The sequence below is a fragment of the Squalius cephalus genome, assembly GCF_949319135.1.
Source record: "Squalius cephalus genome assembly, chromosome: 8".
Taxonomy (NCBI): Eukaryota; Metazoa; Chordata; class Actinopteri; order Cypriniformes; family Leuciscidae; genus Squalius; species Squalius cephalus.
The window spans coordinates 42,520,424-42,539,419 of record NC_137129.1 but is presented as its reverse complement, the minus strand read 5'-3'; the positions used below and the strand labels follow the sequence as shown (position 1 = coordinate 42,539,419).

Below are 18,996 nucleotides of genomic sequence, written 5' to 3'. Positions count from 1 at the left end.
CGGATGCTTGATCCTGCTGTTGCACTTGTAAGTTAAGTATCTTTGGAATAAACTGTGTTTAATATTTAAATTTCAAGTAATTGCGACCTCAGGATGTTTGCTATTGTCTGTAAGGGTTTTTATGATCGCTGTCTGTTAGGGGCTTACTAGTACGCTAGATACTATAACTTTGATGTTAGCATTGTCATAGCAAACACGTTTGATTTCTGTAGTTGTTTGGCAGTTCCTCTGTCGGTTTTATTTGTGTAACTTACACTTTTATTTTATGTCACTAAGTCAACGCGTCTGATAGTAGGCAATATCAGACGCGCAAAATGTTGCACATATCATGATCGAGCTAGAAAAAACGTTCTGATGTTTTCTTAGACAAGCAAAGGTAAACCATCAGTCTACCAGATGAACTTATAGACCTTGCTAATATAACTTTAGACAAATATTAGCCTCCGATATATATATTTTTTTATGCTCATGCCCATTCTCCCAAAAACAAACAAACAAACAAACACGAAAGCAGTAGTTCGCCTCGTTCATATCGTTCGTTCCCGGTAAAAATACTAGTATGCATGAAAATCGCCATCAGTTGGAAAGAAAGTATTGCTTTACTTGCCTCGGTAGACATAACTGGTTTTGAAATAGCCGGTTCCTCTGCTCAGCTAGGTTGACAGCTGATCAGCTGGGTTGCTCGTGGCGAGGGGGGAGGGACAACAGTTCGTTTTTACGACAGAGTGTTTGAAAGCATTATACTACCAGACACTAGGGGGAGCTCGTAGAGAAAAAACACTCAGACTTGCATAATGCCCCTTTAAAGTTTACTAGCTTTCAAAGTGTGTGTGTGTTTTATACAAATATTTTTTACTGTGTTTTACAGAATGATAATTTTTCACTGTATTTGTAATACATTAAAATATATTATTTTTATACTGAATGGTTTTATAAAAATGTATTTTTATTATACTAATAGTGGCTGTTATAGTGTTCTTCTAATACATTATTAATAAACTGATATTATATTTAAAATATACTGGTAACACATTAATGTGAAGCTTAAAATGTACTTAAGCTGTAGTTCTAAAACATATTTAAAGTGTATTGAAAATACAATTTAAAGAAGTGCTATTAAATTACACTAAATGTACTTAAAATAGGTAAATTTTAACACAATTAAGTATATTAAAATATATTACTATTACCTTAACATTGAACTTAAATACATATTAAAATACATTTAGTATACTTTAAGATGTCTCAAAATAACACAATTAAATATATAATTAATACAGTACACTTAAAATACATTAAGTATATCAAAATAAGCACAATTTAAATATATTTCCTTTTCACCTGGGGTTTGCTAAAAGCGGATCATTCATTCACACACAGAAACGTGATTCAAATTTAAACCGTCTTTTTGCGAGTTGTGGTAAACAGCGTGCATCTCTGCTGTTCATTCATTCACACACAGAAACGCGATTCACTTGAGAATGAAAAACAAAAAAGAACTACAGTATTCCTCAGCTCAGCTGCATCCCTTGCTCCTCGAAATACCAGCACTTCTGAGGTACATTTTCCATTATTATTATTCCTCACAGCGCCGCGAGACGGTGTAAACAAGTACAATGTGTTACGTCCCAGGTCTAGGGTCCGGGAGAATAACATAAATAATTTACGATACAACTGACTTCTTGTTTCTTTCTCTTTTATTACTTTGAAATAAGTTGTTCAAATTGGAAAACAGCAGCACAAGACATGAAAAAGAAGCAAATTAACTTCAGGGTTGAGAAAGCCAAAATAACAAACAAAATTCAATTTACCTTTTTTTAGAGAAAACTTATTATCCTATCAAAGAAAAAGAAAACAAAAATACAGACTGAACTGACTCCCTAACTAGCCCAAAACAGGAGAAAACGTATGTTCACAATAAAGTAAAAGTGGCACCCCAACCCCTACGGCTTCTGTGCTGCAGTAGTGATTTTTACTATAATTATAATAAGGAACGAAACACTCAGACACGTTGAGTGTTAAAAGAAAAAAGAACGTTCACAGAACGCTTTAAAAAAATAGGAAAAAGAACAACAAACGGGGATAAAGTAAATGGACAATAAATAACACAGTATTTAAGTCACTACACGGAGATATTTCTCTTTCCAACAACACAACTACAGTTTCAACAACAGCGCAATGAATGAACAACAGTCCCCTTTCTCTCTCTGCCGGATCCACGTCTCTTCCTCTTTTTTTAAAGACGCGCAGTTCCAGGTTGACCAACCACGGGGCACATTCTCGACACGTTCAATTAGGGAGGTGCAACCTGCATGAGTGACAGAGCGAGAGAGAGAAAAAGAGAGAGAGAGAGAGAGAAAGAGAGAGAGAGAGAGACCATACACAATACGTCTCATCATAACAAATGATCTGAATAAGGTTGATGTGTTTTCTTGAGCTGATATGGGGGCGTTCACAGGTTTGCGTGGATTGCCTCAGTCATTTGCGTTTGAATAGCGCGCGCTCTCCGTGGGCGGGGTCAAATTAAAAATAATGAGCTGAGATGAGAACGACTGACATCTCTCTCTTTTCATACAGATTGCATAAACTGAGAATATTTGTTTTTTTTTATAAAAATTACTTAATTTAAAAGAAGAGAATTCAAGCTTCATGCCTGTGTGCCTGTGTGACTGTTTGACTGAGTATTCGCTGAGTTATGGTTCATTTTCGGACGCGTTTTTCAGAATTGACTTCACTGACAGAGAGAAGGCAGAACTCGCTTCGTGTTTATTTTTCTTTATTTGGCAAAAAGCACAACACTTTGTTTTTATTGTGAGTATACACAAAAAAATACACACTTAACAGCATCGATTGATGTATGAAACTGGTTTGTAAGATCAAAGTCAACAGAGTATTTGGACTCTCGTTTGAACTGATAAGAAAAAAACCGAGCAAATCACGCCGGCGTGATTGCCGACCTCAGAGGGTTAAACCATTTAAGGCAATCGATATAAGCAATTTATAAGCAACGATATAGTTGTTAAGACTTAGTTAGCTTTGCTACCCGAATTCAAACTGAATGAATAAAATTAACCTTAAATATTTAAGTTGAGTTTACTCTAAAGATTGACTAAACCAACTGTTACAAACCTCTTTCGTCGAGGGAGAATAAGGAATGCAACATCAAAACACTGAACGTGTAATGGGAAACAATCTCACACAAACCAGTTCAATTTAGGTAAAGTGATAATTTATTACAGTGAGATACGAGATGAAAAGAGGAATACCCCAAGATACTTATTTACATAAATGTACAACTTGCATACAAATCTTAACCAAGGAAAAGGTTCACAATAGAACGAGGAAAAGAGAAAAGAACTAGACCGTGCCAAATCAAAGAAAGAAACAAAACAAACCAATGTTACTATATATAAACAAAATCAATTTCTAATCTAACTAAAATCAACATTCACCAAAAAAACAAAATTAAAACAAAAGAAAAGATCTTCAGCATTGAAGACGCCCTAAATAAACTCTTACTACAAACCAGAAAATACAAAGAATCTCACGTGTCGCTAAACTAGTGTTTATACACAATTGACAAATCAGTGTGGCACATGTATATCACGTGATGTAACGAACTGCTCCGAGACACGAAGGTTGAGGATCCAAATGCAGTGTTTTAATGAAAGGGTAATCCATAGTGATGTGACGTTCGGCACCGAGGCTTCGAAGCTTGTATCAAAAAAAAAAAAACATCACACATTGAAGCACTGAATCGGAGCTTGATTCGTTTTGCTATAGCCACGTGATCTGTGACGTCCGAAGCTTCGTTTCCACACACAGTCACGTGACTGCTTCGTATTCAGATTCAAAAATAGTGCGAACCCTGAGCAGGTTTCGAGTGGCATGCCCTTCGGTAGAAGTAAATAAAAAAAGAAATAGACTTAGCCCTCACACTGTTTAAGTCCTGTTCCTTAATAAAAAAACTTTAATTTATTAAATTACCCATAAAATAAGATGTCAGCTCCCCAGTTCACAAGCACTTCACCATTCCACACAATTTCCTTTTATTTTGATTATATATGCCTACATGAGCCTTGCCTATGAACTCATAGGATTAGGATTGAGGCTAAAGTTAATGTGAATAAGGCTGCATTTGTAGATCAAAGCAGATTCATAAGAACTGTTTCTGTACAAGTGAATTAGTCCCATTTATTAGTATTTTTTTCATAAATTAATTCATACAGTAGTTTGTTCATACATTGTATAAGAACTACATCAACACTAACACATGAATTATGAGAATTAATTGTATTGCTTTGTGGTTTACAAAGCACAAAGTGATTTTGGGGGGGGGAGGTCTTCTGGGACAGAAAGGCAGCTTTTCCACCTTTTGACCACAAGATGTCGTTAGTGTGCAACGTGTTGAAAAGCTTTGAGTAATGAACCATTTTACAATACAGTCGAGGGGGAAAACCCCAGTGCTTCACAAAGCTTCATTTCACCATCACTACCAGAGGGTGAGACAGGAACGGGAAAACCAGGAACATGGAAAACAGTGGAAATGCTCAGGAATGCAGTGTTACACGCACAAGACTTCGCAGGGAATGAATGTGAAAACCAGGCTATAATAGGGCGAGTTAAACAATGAGACACAGGTGGATGCAATCAGGGATGATGAGTCCAGGCAGAGAGTTATGGGAAATGTAGTTTGTGAGGGAATGACAATAGTCTGTTGTGGAGTGCCCTCTGGTGGCTCTCAAGGGCACTCCAGCTGGTGACCGTTACAAGTCTCACCTGTTCTTTCCTCTTCCCCGTTTAATAACAGGTCTATCAACTAGAACAGAAAAATGACATTCTTATCATTCTGTAAGTTACACACACATGTGTGTGTGATGATCACTGTGGGTTTGTGTCTGTTGATTCTGTTGAATGTGATTGTCTGTAGTGGCTCTTTATTCACCATCAGCTGATCCAGAGAAGGTCAGACTAACATCTAAAACCTGTAAGTAAAACACAGACAGTCAAATGTGTGCAACATTATTGCATTATCATACTCTATTTACTAAGTTCTCAAAGAATGAAGGGGAAAATTAGAGAAACAACAACCCCAGACATATGATAACATTGGACGTAACATCAACACGAAAATATAAGTGAATTTAACTCAATGTATATGAGTTTACAGTATTCTTAAATGGTTAAAAAAAATTAAAATGGTTTAAGGCAATCAGTTTCCTCAAATGGTTTGAGTTACCGTAACTTATCGGGTTTTACAGTGCTGCACCTTTTTGGCTTTTAACAACATCTGTGATGAAAAGAAAGATTCTCAAAACTTTTAAAGCTGGAAAGGTTATTTATTAAGTTACACATTTAAATATACAGACAATAGAATGGAACAACTGCATACTTTATAGTAAATATTAAATTAATTTTACAGTGCTTACTGCTTAATTGCATATTCCTTCAATTCACAAACAGTGCAAAACTTACAATATCTGCCCTCATAAGACATAACTGCTCACATTCACACATATCTGATAATCAGCAACTTCACAGTCACAGTGAGGTAATAAAAAAGACTTATCCTAAACACATTATAATTCATTTGGCATAACAATACGACTGTAAAGTCCACCAGACATTGTGCTGCTTCTAAATTTTTAAGATAAATAGCACAAAAAGTAACAAAACTACAATTTTACCAAATTCCATTTCAAAATACATCATTAAAAAAATATTAATGTATCCAAAAATGGTTATTGCATTTATAAAGCAACTAGTTCCTTTAAAAATGTATAGTGTTTTTTTTTTTTTCAGTACACATTGTTTTAATCAGGTACTCAAAAATGTTGTTTGCAGGAGATGCAGCGGCACAATGGCGCCCTCTTCTGTGCGGAGCCATTGTGCAAAAATCATTCTTTAAAAATTTTCTTTTATTAAAAGATTATAAATAGTCAAAAGCTTATTGTTAAGAAAAAAAGCTTTTATGCTTTTTAAAATGAGCTCAAAATTTAATTTTATTAAATCAAGTGATGTGACAAGGCAAGAATGCTAAACAACATGTATAACAATGTGGGCTGAGAGGGCAAAATGTTATTTTCCTTTTCACCCCATCTTCTGTCTAGGAGAGCATTAATGCACGGACGGCCACGAGCTGAAGCCCAGGGGATAATACTAGCTGCTCAAAAAGAATATTTTTAAAAGCAGCTAGTATACCTATTATGCTTTTTTACTTTTTCAACTTTCTTTAGTGTGTAATGTTGCTGTTTGAGTAAACAGATCTGCAAGGTTACAAAGCTCAAAGTCCACTACAAAGGGAGATATTTTATGTAACAGAATCCACTTTTCAAGAACTACAACAAATGGCTCGTTTGGACTACAGCATGTTTTTTTCCGGATCTTATGAAGTCATAATGTTCCTTATTTAAATAATCCCCGCCCAAACAAGTTGGCGAGGCCTGGTTGAGCTGCATTAGAGAAGATGAAGAGTATTATTGTTGTTTTTTACACCCCGGAAAACGTTTGTCCAAAGGCTGACGAACTTAGAGAGGTTACATTTATTTTTAACTCTGTTCCTGAACATTATAACCGTAACATTTGTTCCACAAAAACACTTCCAGAAGAGTTTAATGCAGGCTATATGTACAAAAGCTTCTCCTGAAAGACGGAGCCATTCCCACTTTGTCGGAACAATCTGTTCATGGATCACAACTTGTAAGTATGTCTTATTATTTGTATTTGTGTTTTTCATTAAGAGTTTCAGTTATATTTTTGATGTAGTTGCTGTGATAGCTATGATGAAAAGCTTTGTCTCTGCTAACTAACATACCAGTATTGATGTAGTGTTTACTGGTGCTTTTGTAAGACTGTTCATCGCCCTTTAGGAAAATTATTCATGATTCTGTGATCGATTACTGTTTGTATTAACATAGTTTTCCAGCAAATATGATTAAATGGTGGATAACATAATATCTTAAATAAAATTACATCAAAAAAACATACCACTCTGAAACTGTGAAATATGTTATGCACGATCCTCTTGTTCGTTAACATTGTCAGGGTCTGAATCAGGGCTCTAATTGGTTTGAAATCACTGCCATCGTTAATGTCTACATCAGAGAGCAGACGGTGCTGTACGCTTTTGAATCACTCTCGTGGTCCTTTGAAATTGAGTACTTCACTGTTAGCGATTAAGGGCACAGACAGTTCAACTGGGAAATCCAATATGCTTCAGGTGGAAGGGGGGAAGCTGGGAAGAGAGCACATTTATTTATTTATTTATTTTTTAACTCAATGTTTAACGATTTTGTAAAGCTCTCAATGCCTCTTATTCTACTTACTATGTTCTTGTTTTGTCATCATTTATGTAGTTCAATCCGTCCTTTGATTCTGTACTAGATTCTGGAGAAGAGATTAAAAAGGTTAGTCATTCAGTTTAGCATCAATCGTCGTTCAAATCATGATGTAACTTCACCTGTTTAAATGCTTTAAACATTATATTTCTGCTCATCCACTGATCTTCTCTCACCTGTGACTGTCAGCATGATCAAGATTTCTCCTTTAGAGTCCAGAACCTCATATGTTCCAGTGTCAGTGACTGTAAAATTATTAATAATCAGGTTTCTATCTCTAATAGTCATTCGATCTCTCCTGACCCCGTGACTTCTGCTCCAATCCTCCTTTCGCCCTGTGCTTCTTTTGGCCCAGTGCACAACTTTATCAGCGTTGATCAACAGAACATCCAACTTCAGCTCCTCACCTTTCATCACAGAGATCTCATCTGAGGAGAAACAGAGACATTAATCATTATTATAATGGTGTCAATCAGTCAAGGTCATATGCATATATTAATAATTAGGATTGGGGACCGAATGTAATAATTTAAAAATCCACCACTGTGAAGCATATATTGGATTAACTAATCTGAATATTAGTGTCCCATTCAGCGTGTCTGCTGGTTACAGGCCTGTGTGCAATACTATCACAACTATTAAAGGAAAACCAGAAAGCACATGCTGATGGTTTGAAAAGTTTTGACTTTACCATGAATGCAGAGTTGATACTCCAGGATTTGTCGCTCCAGCTTTGTCTGATCATTAGTGTAGTGGACTCTCAGAAAGTATTTCCCAGCGTCACTGAATCTCAGATCCTTGATGATCATGTTACATGATCCTTCTTTAAATACTCGTCCATTTTCACTCTTACTCACACATTTGTCATTCTGACAAGAAATTATGCTTTTTAACCTGCTTAAATCAATATAAACTATGTCTCTGGACTCAGATTCACATGACAGGGTGACGTTGCCTCCCTTTATTCCTGACACAAGAATAGTGGCGGTTCCTGCAAATACACACAGTAATATTTATTAAATAAAGTTTCAATACTAATATACAGTATATATTATATACACATACACAGTAGTCAACATTTGAAGTGGATCAAAAAAGTTCATCAAAGTTGTCCTGACTCCTAAGACAAGAACAGGTATTGTTTAAAATTCATGTAATAACTTTAATAACTTTGATGAACGGTTTTGATCCACTTCAAATGTTGACTACTGTATATACACTGCATATATGAATGAAAGTATTAATGTGCCAACAATAGTAGCTGTGCCACATTTTAACACTTAAAATGTTGATGATAGTAGTATAAAGCTGTATTAGATGTGTCGGCGCAGATGTAGTGAATTCCTGAACAAATAACTGAACTCAGCAGAGAAACAATCAACTAGAATAACTGTACCTGACAGTGAATGATCAATCAAAAATGTTTAAGATGTATGAACAGAAATGACTGAATACTGACCGCTGTAATTGAAAAGGCACATCAGCAGCAGAAGACTGAAGAGATTAAACCTGATGAGAAAACAGAAGAGTTGTGATGTCACAGATTCATAAAGATAAGATAAGATGCTTTCCTGAGATTAAAGAAAATCACTTTCACTTTCATTTCTTCTGAATATTAAACATGAGGATGTTACATGATAAAAATGCCCAATAAGAAACATCAAACTATAATTCTCAGAAAAAAAGGTACAAAAGCTGTCAGTTGTGCGATACACTTTCAATAACTAATAGAGGGTAAATAATAAGGTAGAAAGGACACACTGCACTGACAGCTTTGTACCGTTTGTCCTGAGAGTGTGACATGATTCTCCTGTAATACTCAAAACTATCATTCAAAACAAAAGTCCCAAAACACAAACAACAATAATGCTCATAATCACAGTAATGGATATATGCTGCATTAAGATGTTGATTAATTTTCTTATTAGCATCATTAGCAGGTTTAGTTTTCCACAAAAAGAAACAACTGTTCATTTAACAACATAAAAACACACAAACTGGATTTATATTTTAAAAAGAAACATGAAAACTTACATTGTAAATATTTTGCAGGAGTGTTCTTCATAAACCACAGCACGTTTAGTGAGATGTGACATTAGTTAGATGTGGCATTTCAGTAAAAACAAAACTAAAGAATGGCACACAGGTGGCTGTCCAGAAACTAGTTTGGTGCCTCCCACTAATGACAAGTAAATTATTAGTTATTATAGTTCTCTACTGGTTATTCTTTCAAAGCTGAAATATTGCATGGTATTCAGTGACTGACATCATTTTGAATTAATTGCATATGAACTGAATATTTAACTGGATATTAAATCTGACTTTTGTTTTGAAGGAATGTATGTTTCCATTGACAGCTCTATGATCATGTGACATGATGATGTAGTGAAACTGATCTCTGATCAGCTGTTAGAGCCGCACGGGTCACGTGACTGATGCAAAATCAAAACCCAGCAGAGATTTCATTCTTCATTCAGCTTCTGTGTTCAGAGTTTAAAACATGTCGACGTTTAAATTTGATCATTTGACCACAATGCAGAGACCACAGTCTTTCCATGTCATTTACAAAGCAATGTCTTATTTTAAACTTTTAGTTTTCTTGTTGTTATCTTCCTGTTTCCTTTACCAGTTTTTTTAATCATTATATAATTGCTAAGAACAAAACCAATGTCATGGGTAAGCACACCCATACACAAAATAAATATATTGAAATATATTTTAAAGTGTCAAAAATATATGTGGCAAATATTCCAAATACATTGACGTTGTTCACTTATATTTATAATTTTGAAATATATTCTGAAATATAACAAAAATATATGATGTTAAGTAAACATATTTACATTTATAACATGTAAGGTAAAATATATGACAAAATATATGGTCATAAAATGTTTAGCTTGCTTATGAAGGGTCGAAAATGTATTTTGATCATAGTAATTCCTCTACCTTTTCCCCAATACACAACAGTAGGCTACCATATTTCACTACTGTATTATGACACACAGCTATAATAAATACTGTACTTACATTTAAATGACTGCAATGTAAAATGACAGATAATTGTTTTCCTAGGACTATTAGGCCATTTGGGTGGCACGTACCTAACACTGAGTGCAATTATTAGATTTATTGTTGTTTTATTGACATCTTTCCTGAAGTCATTTAAATATTGAAAATATGCACAATATTTATGATGTGTAGTATAGCAGTGACACTCCAACAGTGAAGTGCACTTAAACAATAGACAGAACTCAGTGTCTAACACTGCATACACACTATTAAATAACTGTATTCAATTCTGTAAAAATAGGGAAAAAACTCTACATTCTGTGTGTTATTTCCTACATAAAATTGTCATTTTAGGCCAATAAAGTCAGAAAAGGGGCAGCTGTGGCCTACTGGTTAGGGCTTCGGGCTTCGGGCTTCGGGCTTCGGGCTTGTAACCGAAGGGTTGCCGGTTTGATCCCGACCAGTAGGAAAAATGTATGTGGGAAAGTGGTAGAGCACTGCATCCATGGCTGAAGTGGTCTATCTAAAAAATAAATTGAAAATGTGTTGTTTGTTTGTGAAAATGTTAACTTTTTAAATGTCAAAATATATTTCAAAAACAACTCGTAAAGCAAGTTCAGAGTCAATTCTTTCTTTTGGGAGATGATAACTTTATTTATCGTTGTCACAATTATGTTCAGTTTGTTTAGTTATCATGGACTCTCTGTTTGTTTTCATTAGTCACATGTGTTCATTTGTTCTAGTTTCCCGCCATTCATCGGTAACCATGGACACAAACACTAATCATCACAGCTGGTCATTATTTTGTCATCATCACCATGTATTTAAGTTCCTCCTTGTGCAATGTGCACTCGCAGTTATCTGGTATTGTTCGTGTATCACATGCTGTTACATTACCTTCCTGCTATTGGATTACCTGAGTTTGTTATTAAAGAAACTTGTTTGCACCTTTTTCATCATCTTCATCTGAACCTGATTGTGACACTCGTGCACTTTCGACTTTACAGTACGTTTACATTCACAAACAGCTATATTACACACTGCATGAAAGGAAATATTTAAAAAAACGTAATGGGGCACTTTAAAATATTGCGTTTTTTATTAAACTTACCCACATACAAGTTTTGATAAAAGAGTATGCATGAAGGCATCAAATATTTTAATCAATATTTTAGTTCATGTTAAAACTGTGCCATGGATGACATTTTTCATTATGATTTATTTAATGTTTATTTTGTATTCTTTTACGAACTGTTATGATATAATATGATCTTATTTAAACGTTTCAAGAGAAATATAAATCACTGCACTTTTTAAAAGAGCTGTATGTAAGAAATGTATTTCAATTAATCATAAAATGGCCCTGATACTGTATGTCACTAGACATTAAGAAATCATGTTCATTTCAAATACTTATATCACTGACAACAGTAGTATGGCCAGGATATTGTCATTTAAAAGTGATATTTGCAGCCCTCAACTGATGTTGATGTTTTCATGTTGTGTTTTGGCCTGAAGCGCCACCCTCCACCTATCTACCAATCACAAAGTCAGTAGTGTTTCAGCATCCGGGTTGCCAGCTCTGCTCTAGATACCACAGCTGCAGCTACAAACGTGTCAGCCTACGTTCCTGCTGGATCCTGCAGCCTATCTGGCAACCTCGAGTCAGGGGGGAGGGGGAGGGGATACACTGCTCTACAGTAATTTGAAAGTGATTGCAGTACCAGTTTTGGCCACAATCTTACATACAGTTCCTTTAAAAATCCATAAGGTGAACAAACACAAGCTAAAAGGGTCATTAGCTGACCCTAAAATTACCAGCAAATATAACCCATCATATTTTTAGATTTGACAATGTGAAATAAATGAAACTAGTGAGTTTTTCATTCACAATGCAAGTTATAAGTTAACCACACCGTAAAGAGGTCATGACATGAAATTAGACAAATTACATTTGCTTGATGCAAAAACAGTATTGAAAGCTGTTAAAAAATGTGAATGACAATACTTTTATTACTTGTCATCATGTAAGACATTGTGGCTTAAATGATACTTTACTGACTATAGGAAACTCTGCAACAGGAAGAAGTATATGTTTTGATTGTGCTGAGAAGGTCTTTTTACGCTATAAACCATAATATAAAAATGAATTAGAATAAAACTGAAGAGCTGTGTAACTATGGCCTACCTTTGGTTAACTAAAAACTGATACTGGAGAATCTGGACAATCAAAATTATAGATTAGTATTAAAACATTTCAAAGAAATAAGTTTAGATAGACAAGTTGAAGTGCTTTATGCATGCACAGTGCTTTATAATGAACATTATATATACTGTATATTGTACATAATATTGGGATATGACATAATATAATATATAAGGGAACATAATATTATTGGCCATTTTTTTTCTTTTTTTTTCACCTATTTCCTGATCCTTTCAGTTCACACTCCAGTCGAGAAGGTGGCAGCAATGCAACAAAGGTTGTTGACAACTGTATATAAGAAGAAGTAAAGCAGGAAGAGTTTGTCATTCACAGCTGTAGTATCGGCATGGCACTTCACAGAAAGAATTTAATATGTAAGTCTTTATTTAAATAGCCCACACTCAGTTTGTGTATTCGGATCCTATGTGGAATAAGTTTCTTCCTTGTAGCAACAAAATGTAACTTGCAAACCAATAAAAATTACAAAGACAAATAACAAATGGTCAGTGAGTCAGCATTATTTTTGCATTTCTAAAATCTATTGATCTATTAAATCTATTGATCAATTAAAGTCTATTAAGGTTTTTAATTCAATGAATCAATGAGGATTTGAGTAACCCTCATTTGATGGGTTTAATTGCAATTTAATTTATTTCAATAACAAAAAAAATCGATGCAGAAGGAAGTTTATAATCAGCCAGATTTTTTTGTTGATGTTTGAAATTACAAAATATAAATGGTGAATAAGGAATATAATAAAGGTAAACTTTTGGCCTTGGAGTTACCTCTTAATGCTTTAATAAGATTGCAATAAGCTTTTTGTGGAAATTACTTTTGTAGATCGACAAAATCCGCACATGCTAAATCTCAGTTAGCATGCTAATCGCAGTTGCTGCACGATTTTCTGAAAGAACAGCCTCTGATTTTCAAAATGCGCTGTCAAACGTAGAGATAAGATGCCAGCATTGTGGTATCCACCGATTATATTTTAAATTAATTTGCTAATTTGCTAATAAGCTACAAAATATGTGGAAGACCGAATTGATGCAGGACTTACAGTTCTAATATTCGTAATATTCTGAAATAGCTACAGTATAATGTATGTTTCTGCTTCAAATTATAATTTAAAACTATATAATTTGATTTGAAAACATTGCAATCATTATTACAGTTTATTATGAATTAAGTTACATTATAAATAATAGATTTTAGTTTTTTTCATGAAAAAAAAATTTTTTCTGTTGTTTTCCATAAATGAAAATGCTGACTGACCGCTGACAGTGAAGCTCAGTTGCAATTATGCTTGGTTCATTATACAAATGTATATTATATCAGAATTTTACTACAGTATATGGCAATTATATATAAAATAGCATGGACTTTGTGCTTATAACTATAACAGCTCCCATACACAAAATAAATATATTTTCAGAATATATTTTGGAATATATGCAAATATTTTAAATTGGCCCAATAAATATATTTCACACTTATATTTCATATAATTTTGTTATATTTCAGAATATATTTCAATGTATTTGGAATATATGCCACATATATTTTTGACACTTTTGGGGACCCATACAGGAAAAAAATACATTGAAATATATTCTGAAATATAACAAAAATATATGAAATATCAGTATGAAATATATTTATTGGGCCAATTTAAAATATTTGCATATATTCCAAAATATATCCTGAAAATATATTTCAAATACATTTCTTTTGTGTATGGGCTATAACACTAAAGGAAAGGAATATCAAAAATCATAATAGATTTTACATGACAAGTAGAAATGAACTACCAGATAATCCATCATTTTGTATTTCACATCAGGTGGACTAATTTTAGTGCCAATAATGGTGTTCTTGGTGCTGAAGATTTTTACATTTGGAAGTGAGTACTAACTTGAACTATCTTCCTTCTATCACAGAGACGAACTCTGATTCCCTCCTTTGACCATCTCTCTCACCCGAATATTGACTTTTTACTCACACACTACATTTCCCATCAGCCCCGTAACTGGCACTGATTACGTTGCTCAGCTGTAGCTCATTCTTGGACCTAAATAAACTGTCTCTCCACCTCTCTTCCTTGCAAAGTCTTGTATTACTATGGTTTGCATTTCTGAGTGTTTATGTTGGTATTGCCTACCTGTTGTGACCCAGTCTGTTCCCTTTTTATGATTCTCTGCCGCCTGCCTTTTGGACTATCTGCTTTGTTACTTCTCTGTGATTGTTCTCCCCCTGTCCTGATCTCCTGCCTGCTTTTCGACCACGAGCTTGCTGATGGATTCCAATGCGAGTGGCGCCTCGTTAAACCTGCAATGTTTTTAATGTCAGGATTTTTTGGGATTTTTTTAAAGAAAACATGTATTAGTATATTATTGTTTCTATCCTCAGCTGCTGCTCCTCTGCAGAAGAGATCCAGCGATTGCCAGTGTTCTCTGTCTTGTGATGGAGCACTGGAGCACCTGAAGCAACTCAAGAGCATTCGTGTTTATGTAGAACATCAATCAAAGAAAGTTGAAGATGATATATATGAGGTCTCCAGTTTATTGAAAGAAGACGGACACTGTTCTGTGGTCATGCCGAAATGTTTACAGGGCACACAGTTCGCATTAAGAATCTATGTTGATGGAAATAATACAGTACCTGAGCAACTCTACGAAAATAATAATTCAAAGCCTAGTAAGGTCATATATATGAACTTTTAAGAACTATTCCTTTAAAGTTATTTTAAAAATGTATTTCTATTATCATTCTGAATGAATAGTTGTGTAGCTCACCCTATATTAAATTTTCCGCAGTGTGTGACACAGAGAAACCCCCAAAAGAGAGGATTTGGGGTAAGTAAACTGAAGGAAGGCTCAATTCTTGAGATAAACACAATTGTATTTATTAAAAAAAAATTCCCCCAACATATATGCAGGAATTCATGCAAAGTTGTTTATTTTCTGCCTGTTTATTTCAGTCCCAGGTGGTGCTGATAGGAACTTCTCCAACAAACTCCTGATCCTGATGATTTTCTGCTTTTTTGTTTTTTAAATTCCTGCCGAAGAAATAGTGCCTCTTTTTACCATATCATTTCAGATCTCAGACCAGCACAAGATTCACTACAGAACTCACTACTGACTTTTCTGAAGAGAATTAACTGGAGTAGTGTTCTTCTTAGTGAGATCTAAACTCTTGCACACTAGCACTTTCAGTGCTCACACTGGTTCATTTGAGTCCAGCTCGTTTTGATGAACCGAACACCAGTCCGCTTAAAAATGAAAAACATGGCCCACATATGGATCATATCAACTACGGTATGATTTCCTGCTGATATTCTGAACACGTTCAAAACTGGATATAGCTATAAATATTATATATATTATTAGGGGTGTAACAATATCCTCATTTCACAATGTGATACATATCACGATATTTAACTCACAATACGATATTATTGCGATACTCCAAAACATGATAAAAAAAATATTTTTTTACGATTGATTAAAATGCTAAATTTGGTATTACATTGTATGTGTAAATGAACAGGCTTGGACTTGTGCTGAAACCCAAAGCACAGGACAATAGAGACACTAACAATATTCATGATTCTGAAGCTGAAAATACAGAATTATTTTAGATGAATATGCTTGAACTCTTTCACTGACTAGATATATTTAAAATAATGTAGGCCTTTTTACTGGTAACATCAGACATTTGGCATTATCAGGACACACAAATATTCCCCCATTACATACATTATATTCAACATTATATAGTAGTTTAATGTAGTACTGACACTAAAATTCTGAAAACTTTATTTTTTTCCTCAAACAGTAATTTTTATTTTGGGTGAACTATACACTATACATATTGTCACTATCCACTATACATATTGTCACTATCCACGATATATATTGTTGCATTTTTGTATTGCGATATATTGTGACATGATATATTGTTACACCCCTATATATTATATATCAACAACTTTAAATAAATAGTTTCATTTCTCCAATGTTTTTAATTAATGTCATTGTGGCAGCTCCTTCACGGCAGCTCGAGATGCAAGTGTCATTCTGTGTTGAGCCTTAGAAACAAATCAAACGTTCAAATCCCAAGTACAAAAGCGAGGCAAGCAATGCTATAGATTTTGCCAGCATTAACATTAGCAGCAGGAGAAGCGTCTGTCTATGTGTTCATGCAAATATATCACACTTCTGACCCAAAAAATGTGAATACACTAAACACAATCCAGCGGACGGGATCAAACTGTTTCGGACCAAGTGTGAAAGCACCTGTATTTTTTTTTTTTTTTTTCCTAAAGCTATTTTTATGTATTTTATAGGCTATCTATATGCTCATGTTGCACTATCACTTTTTGCACTGCTGTAGCTCTATTCCAAAGAAAATTATGTATATATTCAATTAATTAATTTACTGCACAAATTTAACTTATGGTACTTGTGTAAGTTAAGATGTTTTTGTACCTGAACTATGCATTAGGTCATTGTACTGTAATAATAACTTAATCTGTGATGAAAACCCTATTGATGTGACAAATGTTTGTTTTGTATGTTTAAATTTTGATTTCAAATTCAGGGTTTATTAAATATGCCAAATATGAAAGAAGCTTTGAGTTGAGCCTCATTTATCATTTAGATTTGATGAAGCTGATAAATAGTTTCTCATATTTGACTACATTAAATATTAAATATGTATTTTCATTATGGTATTGCACATAAAGGTTTGAAGCATACGTGATAAAAACAGCTGTAACAAAACACAGCACTCATTTATGAAAGGAAGTGGAAACACTTTGTGGTTTAAGTCTCTGCATTGTTATGAAACCAGAAGTTTGATCGACACAGGTCAACATACAAAATGGAGAAATTAATTTTGTTCTGTGTTTTTTCTTCCTGGAATTTGCAAATAATTACCAGTGGTAAGAATATTCTTTAAACTTGCACTTAACTCACCATTTTAACCTCACATACAACAGTAGTTTGTATCAAAACTATTTCAGAGAATTGGTTTATCATTTTCTCCAGATGTTCCAGAAGATGAAGTGACTCTGTTCAGAGTCGAGCTGAAGGACAGAATCAGTCTGAACTGCAACATGAGCCACAGATATGAAATCGCCTGGTTTCATCAGTATTCTCAACAACTAACCCAACTAATATCTGCAAAAACCAGCAATACAGCCGGAAAAAAACTTCTAGTTACGTACAATCTCAACAAAAGTCGTCTGAAAGTTGATGCAGATATAGAGATCACTGCAGTCACGCTAGTTATTACTGGAGTAACAGAGTCAGATTCAGGACTTTATTTCTGTGGAACAAAATCTGTGTCGTCTTCAGAGATGCGCTTCCAGAAACCCATCAGACTGGAGATAGAGGGTTAGTGCTGTGATGTTTCATTCTCACTCAAATCTTCATAATATTTTCAGTGTTAAGATATTTGTCTACTGCTAATTTAATTAAGTACCAGTGCTGCTAGTGATCTGATCAAACCTTGTTCACTAAGTATTAGAGTTGAGTGTGTAAGTGCAGTGTTTGAATGATTCTTGTTGAGGAAAGAGCTGCTGTTATAGTAATATTGAAACTATAATAATATTTATTTTTTGATTAACTTCTCTTTGTTTTTAATTCACATTTATTTGTATAGCACTTTTCACAATACACATAGTTTCAAAGCAGCTTTACAGAAAATGCACGAGTCCATATTACAATTTACAGTGATCTGTTATCAGAGGAAACTGTCTAAGTTATGTATTTCAGAAATGTACATATACAAATCACAGTTGGCTAAAAAATATTAAACAATGTAATAATTTAAGGCAAAAAACAATGAGCTCATTGAAGTAATGAATACTTGTTTGTTAACAAATGATTATGACATGTAGAAAATTGTAGCAATGATACAGTGATCAATACATTAAATCATTTTCAGACAAGCTGACAGACAGAGAGGACAAAGATAATTCTGTCACAGAGCCGCCAGAAGATGTGGAGATCGGTAAGAGCGGATGTTATTCTTTATTTTCTCATGACTCTAAAAAAGAAGTAATGATTTGCCAAAGCATGTACACTTGAAATCAAAATTATTCAACCCCTTCATGGATCTTTAGTACTTAGTTCAGCCTTTCGCTGTTCTGACGTGCTTCAAACAAGATGTATAACCAGACAGCAGCTCCTGGTATAGCGTTTCTGAGGAATCTGAGCTCGTTCCTCGTGAGCAAAGGCCTGCAGTTCAGTGATATTCATGGGTTTGCACCTTCTTTAAATCCCACCAGAGATTTTCTATGGGGTTCAAGTAAGAAGACTGTGATGCCACTGTATCTTCCATGACCTCTTCTGAAACCAAGCCTTGGTGGAATTTGAGGAGCGCTTGCGATCATTGTCCTGCTGAAGGTCCAGGCTTCAGCTTCCTCACTGACGGCAT

General features: G+C 34.4%; 3 protein-coding genes across 7 annotated transcripts in view; 2 read left to right on the top strand and 1 right to left on the bottom strand.

Annotated features, from left to right (window-relative positions):
• LOC307163747 (uncharacterized protein) overlaps positions 1 to 9,164 on the bottom strand; it is a 70,130-nt gene extending 60,966 nt beyond the window's left edge. The window contains exons 1-5 of one of the 3 annotated variants that reach the window (XM_079879971.1): positions 8,797 to 9,164; positions 8,029 to 8,328; positions 7,514 to 7,765; positions 7,326 to 7,386; positions 5,374 to 7,234 (exon numbers count right to left, since the gene is read on the bottom strand). In XM_079879971.1, the coding sequence (XP_079736097.1) occupies positions 7,216 to 7,234; positions 7,326 to 7,386; positions 7,514 to 7,765; positions 8,029 to 8,328; positions 8,797 to 8,818 (654 nt within the window). In that variant the 5' untranslated portion in view covers positions 8,819 to 9,164 and the 3' untranslated portion in view covers positions 5,374 to 7,215. Of the gene's footprint in view, positions 1 to 5,373; positions 7,235 to 7,325; positions 7,387 to 7,513; positions 7,766 to 8,028; positions 8,329 to 8,796 lie in introns of those variants that run through there. The other 2 variants (XM_079879969.1, XM_079879970.1) reach the window with 2 other exon arrangements.
• Positions 9,165 to 12,835: 3,671 nt separating this feature from the next.
• On the top strand, positions 12,836 to 17,178 carry LOC307163768 (uncharacterized protein). 2 transcript variants are annotated; one of them, XR_013822130.1, is made up of 5 exons: positions 12,836 to 12,929; positions 14,396 to 14,455; positions 14,939 to 15,249; positions 15,369 to 15,407; positions 15,533 to 17,178. XR_013822130.1 is itself a non-coding variant. In XM_079880007.1 (5 exons), exons 1-5 carry the CDS (start codon positions 12,902 to 12,904, stop codon positions 15,604 to 15,606), a joined length of 489 nt encoding a protein of 162 aa, XP_079736133.1. In that variant the 5' UTR covers positions 12,836 to 12,901; the 3' UTR covers positions 15,607 to 17,178. The 2 variants fall into 2 exon arrangements, 1 of the variants encoding a protein (XP_079736133.1); XM_079880007.1 differs by having other exon boundaries at positions 14,962 to 15,249.
• A 188-nt stretch (positions 17,179 to 17,366) lies between these two features.
• LOC307163748 (uncharacterized protein) overlaps positions 17,367 to 18,996 on the top strand; it is a 238,057-nt gene continuing 236,427 nt past the window's right edge. For both annotated transcript variants that reach the window (XM_079879973.1, XM_079879972.1), the window contains exons 1-3: positions 17,367 to 17,497; positions 17,604 to 17,951; positions 18,505 to 18,570. In XM_079879973.1, the coding sequence (XP_079736099.1) occupies positions 17,437 to 17,497; positions 17,604 to 17,951; positions 18,505 to 18,570 (475 nt within the window). In that variant the 5' untranslated portion in view covers positions 17,367 to 17,436. The remainder of the gene's footprint in view (positions 17,498 to 17,603; positions 17,952 to 18,504; positions 18,571 to 18,996) is intronic.

What these genes read in the sequence shown, in the direction of transcription:
- LOC307163768 (XM_079880007.1), top strand. Translation starts at nt 12,902, where the DNA reads ATGGCACTTCACAGAAAGAATTTAATAT. An exon ending in GAAGATTTTTACATTTGGAA is followed by an intron (nt 14,456 to 14,961) that starts GTGAGTACTAAC and finishes TTCTATCCTCAG; the next exon opens with CTGCTGCTCCTCTGCAGAAG. An exon ending in AAATAATAATTCAAAGCCTA is followed by an intron (nt 15,250 to 15,368) that starts GTAAGGTCATAT and finishes AATTTTCCGCAG; the next exon opens with TGTGTGACACAGAGAAACCC.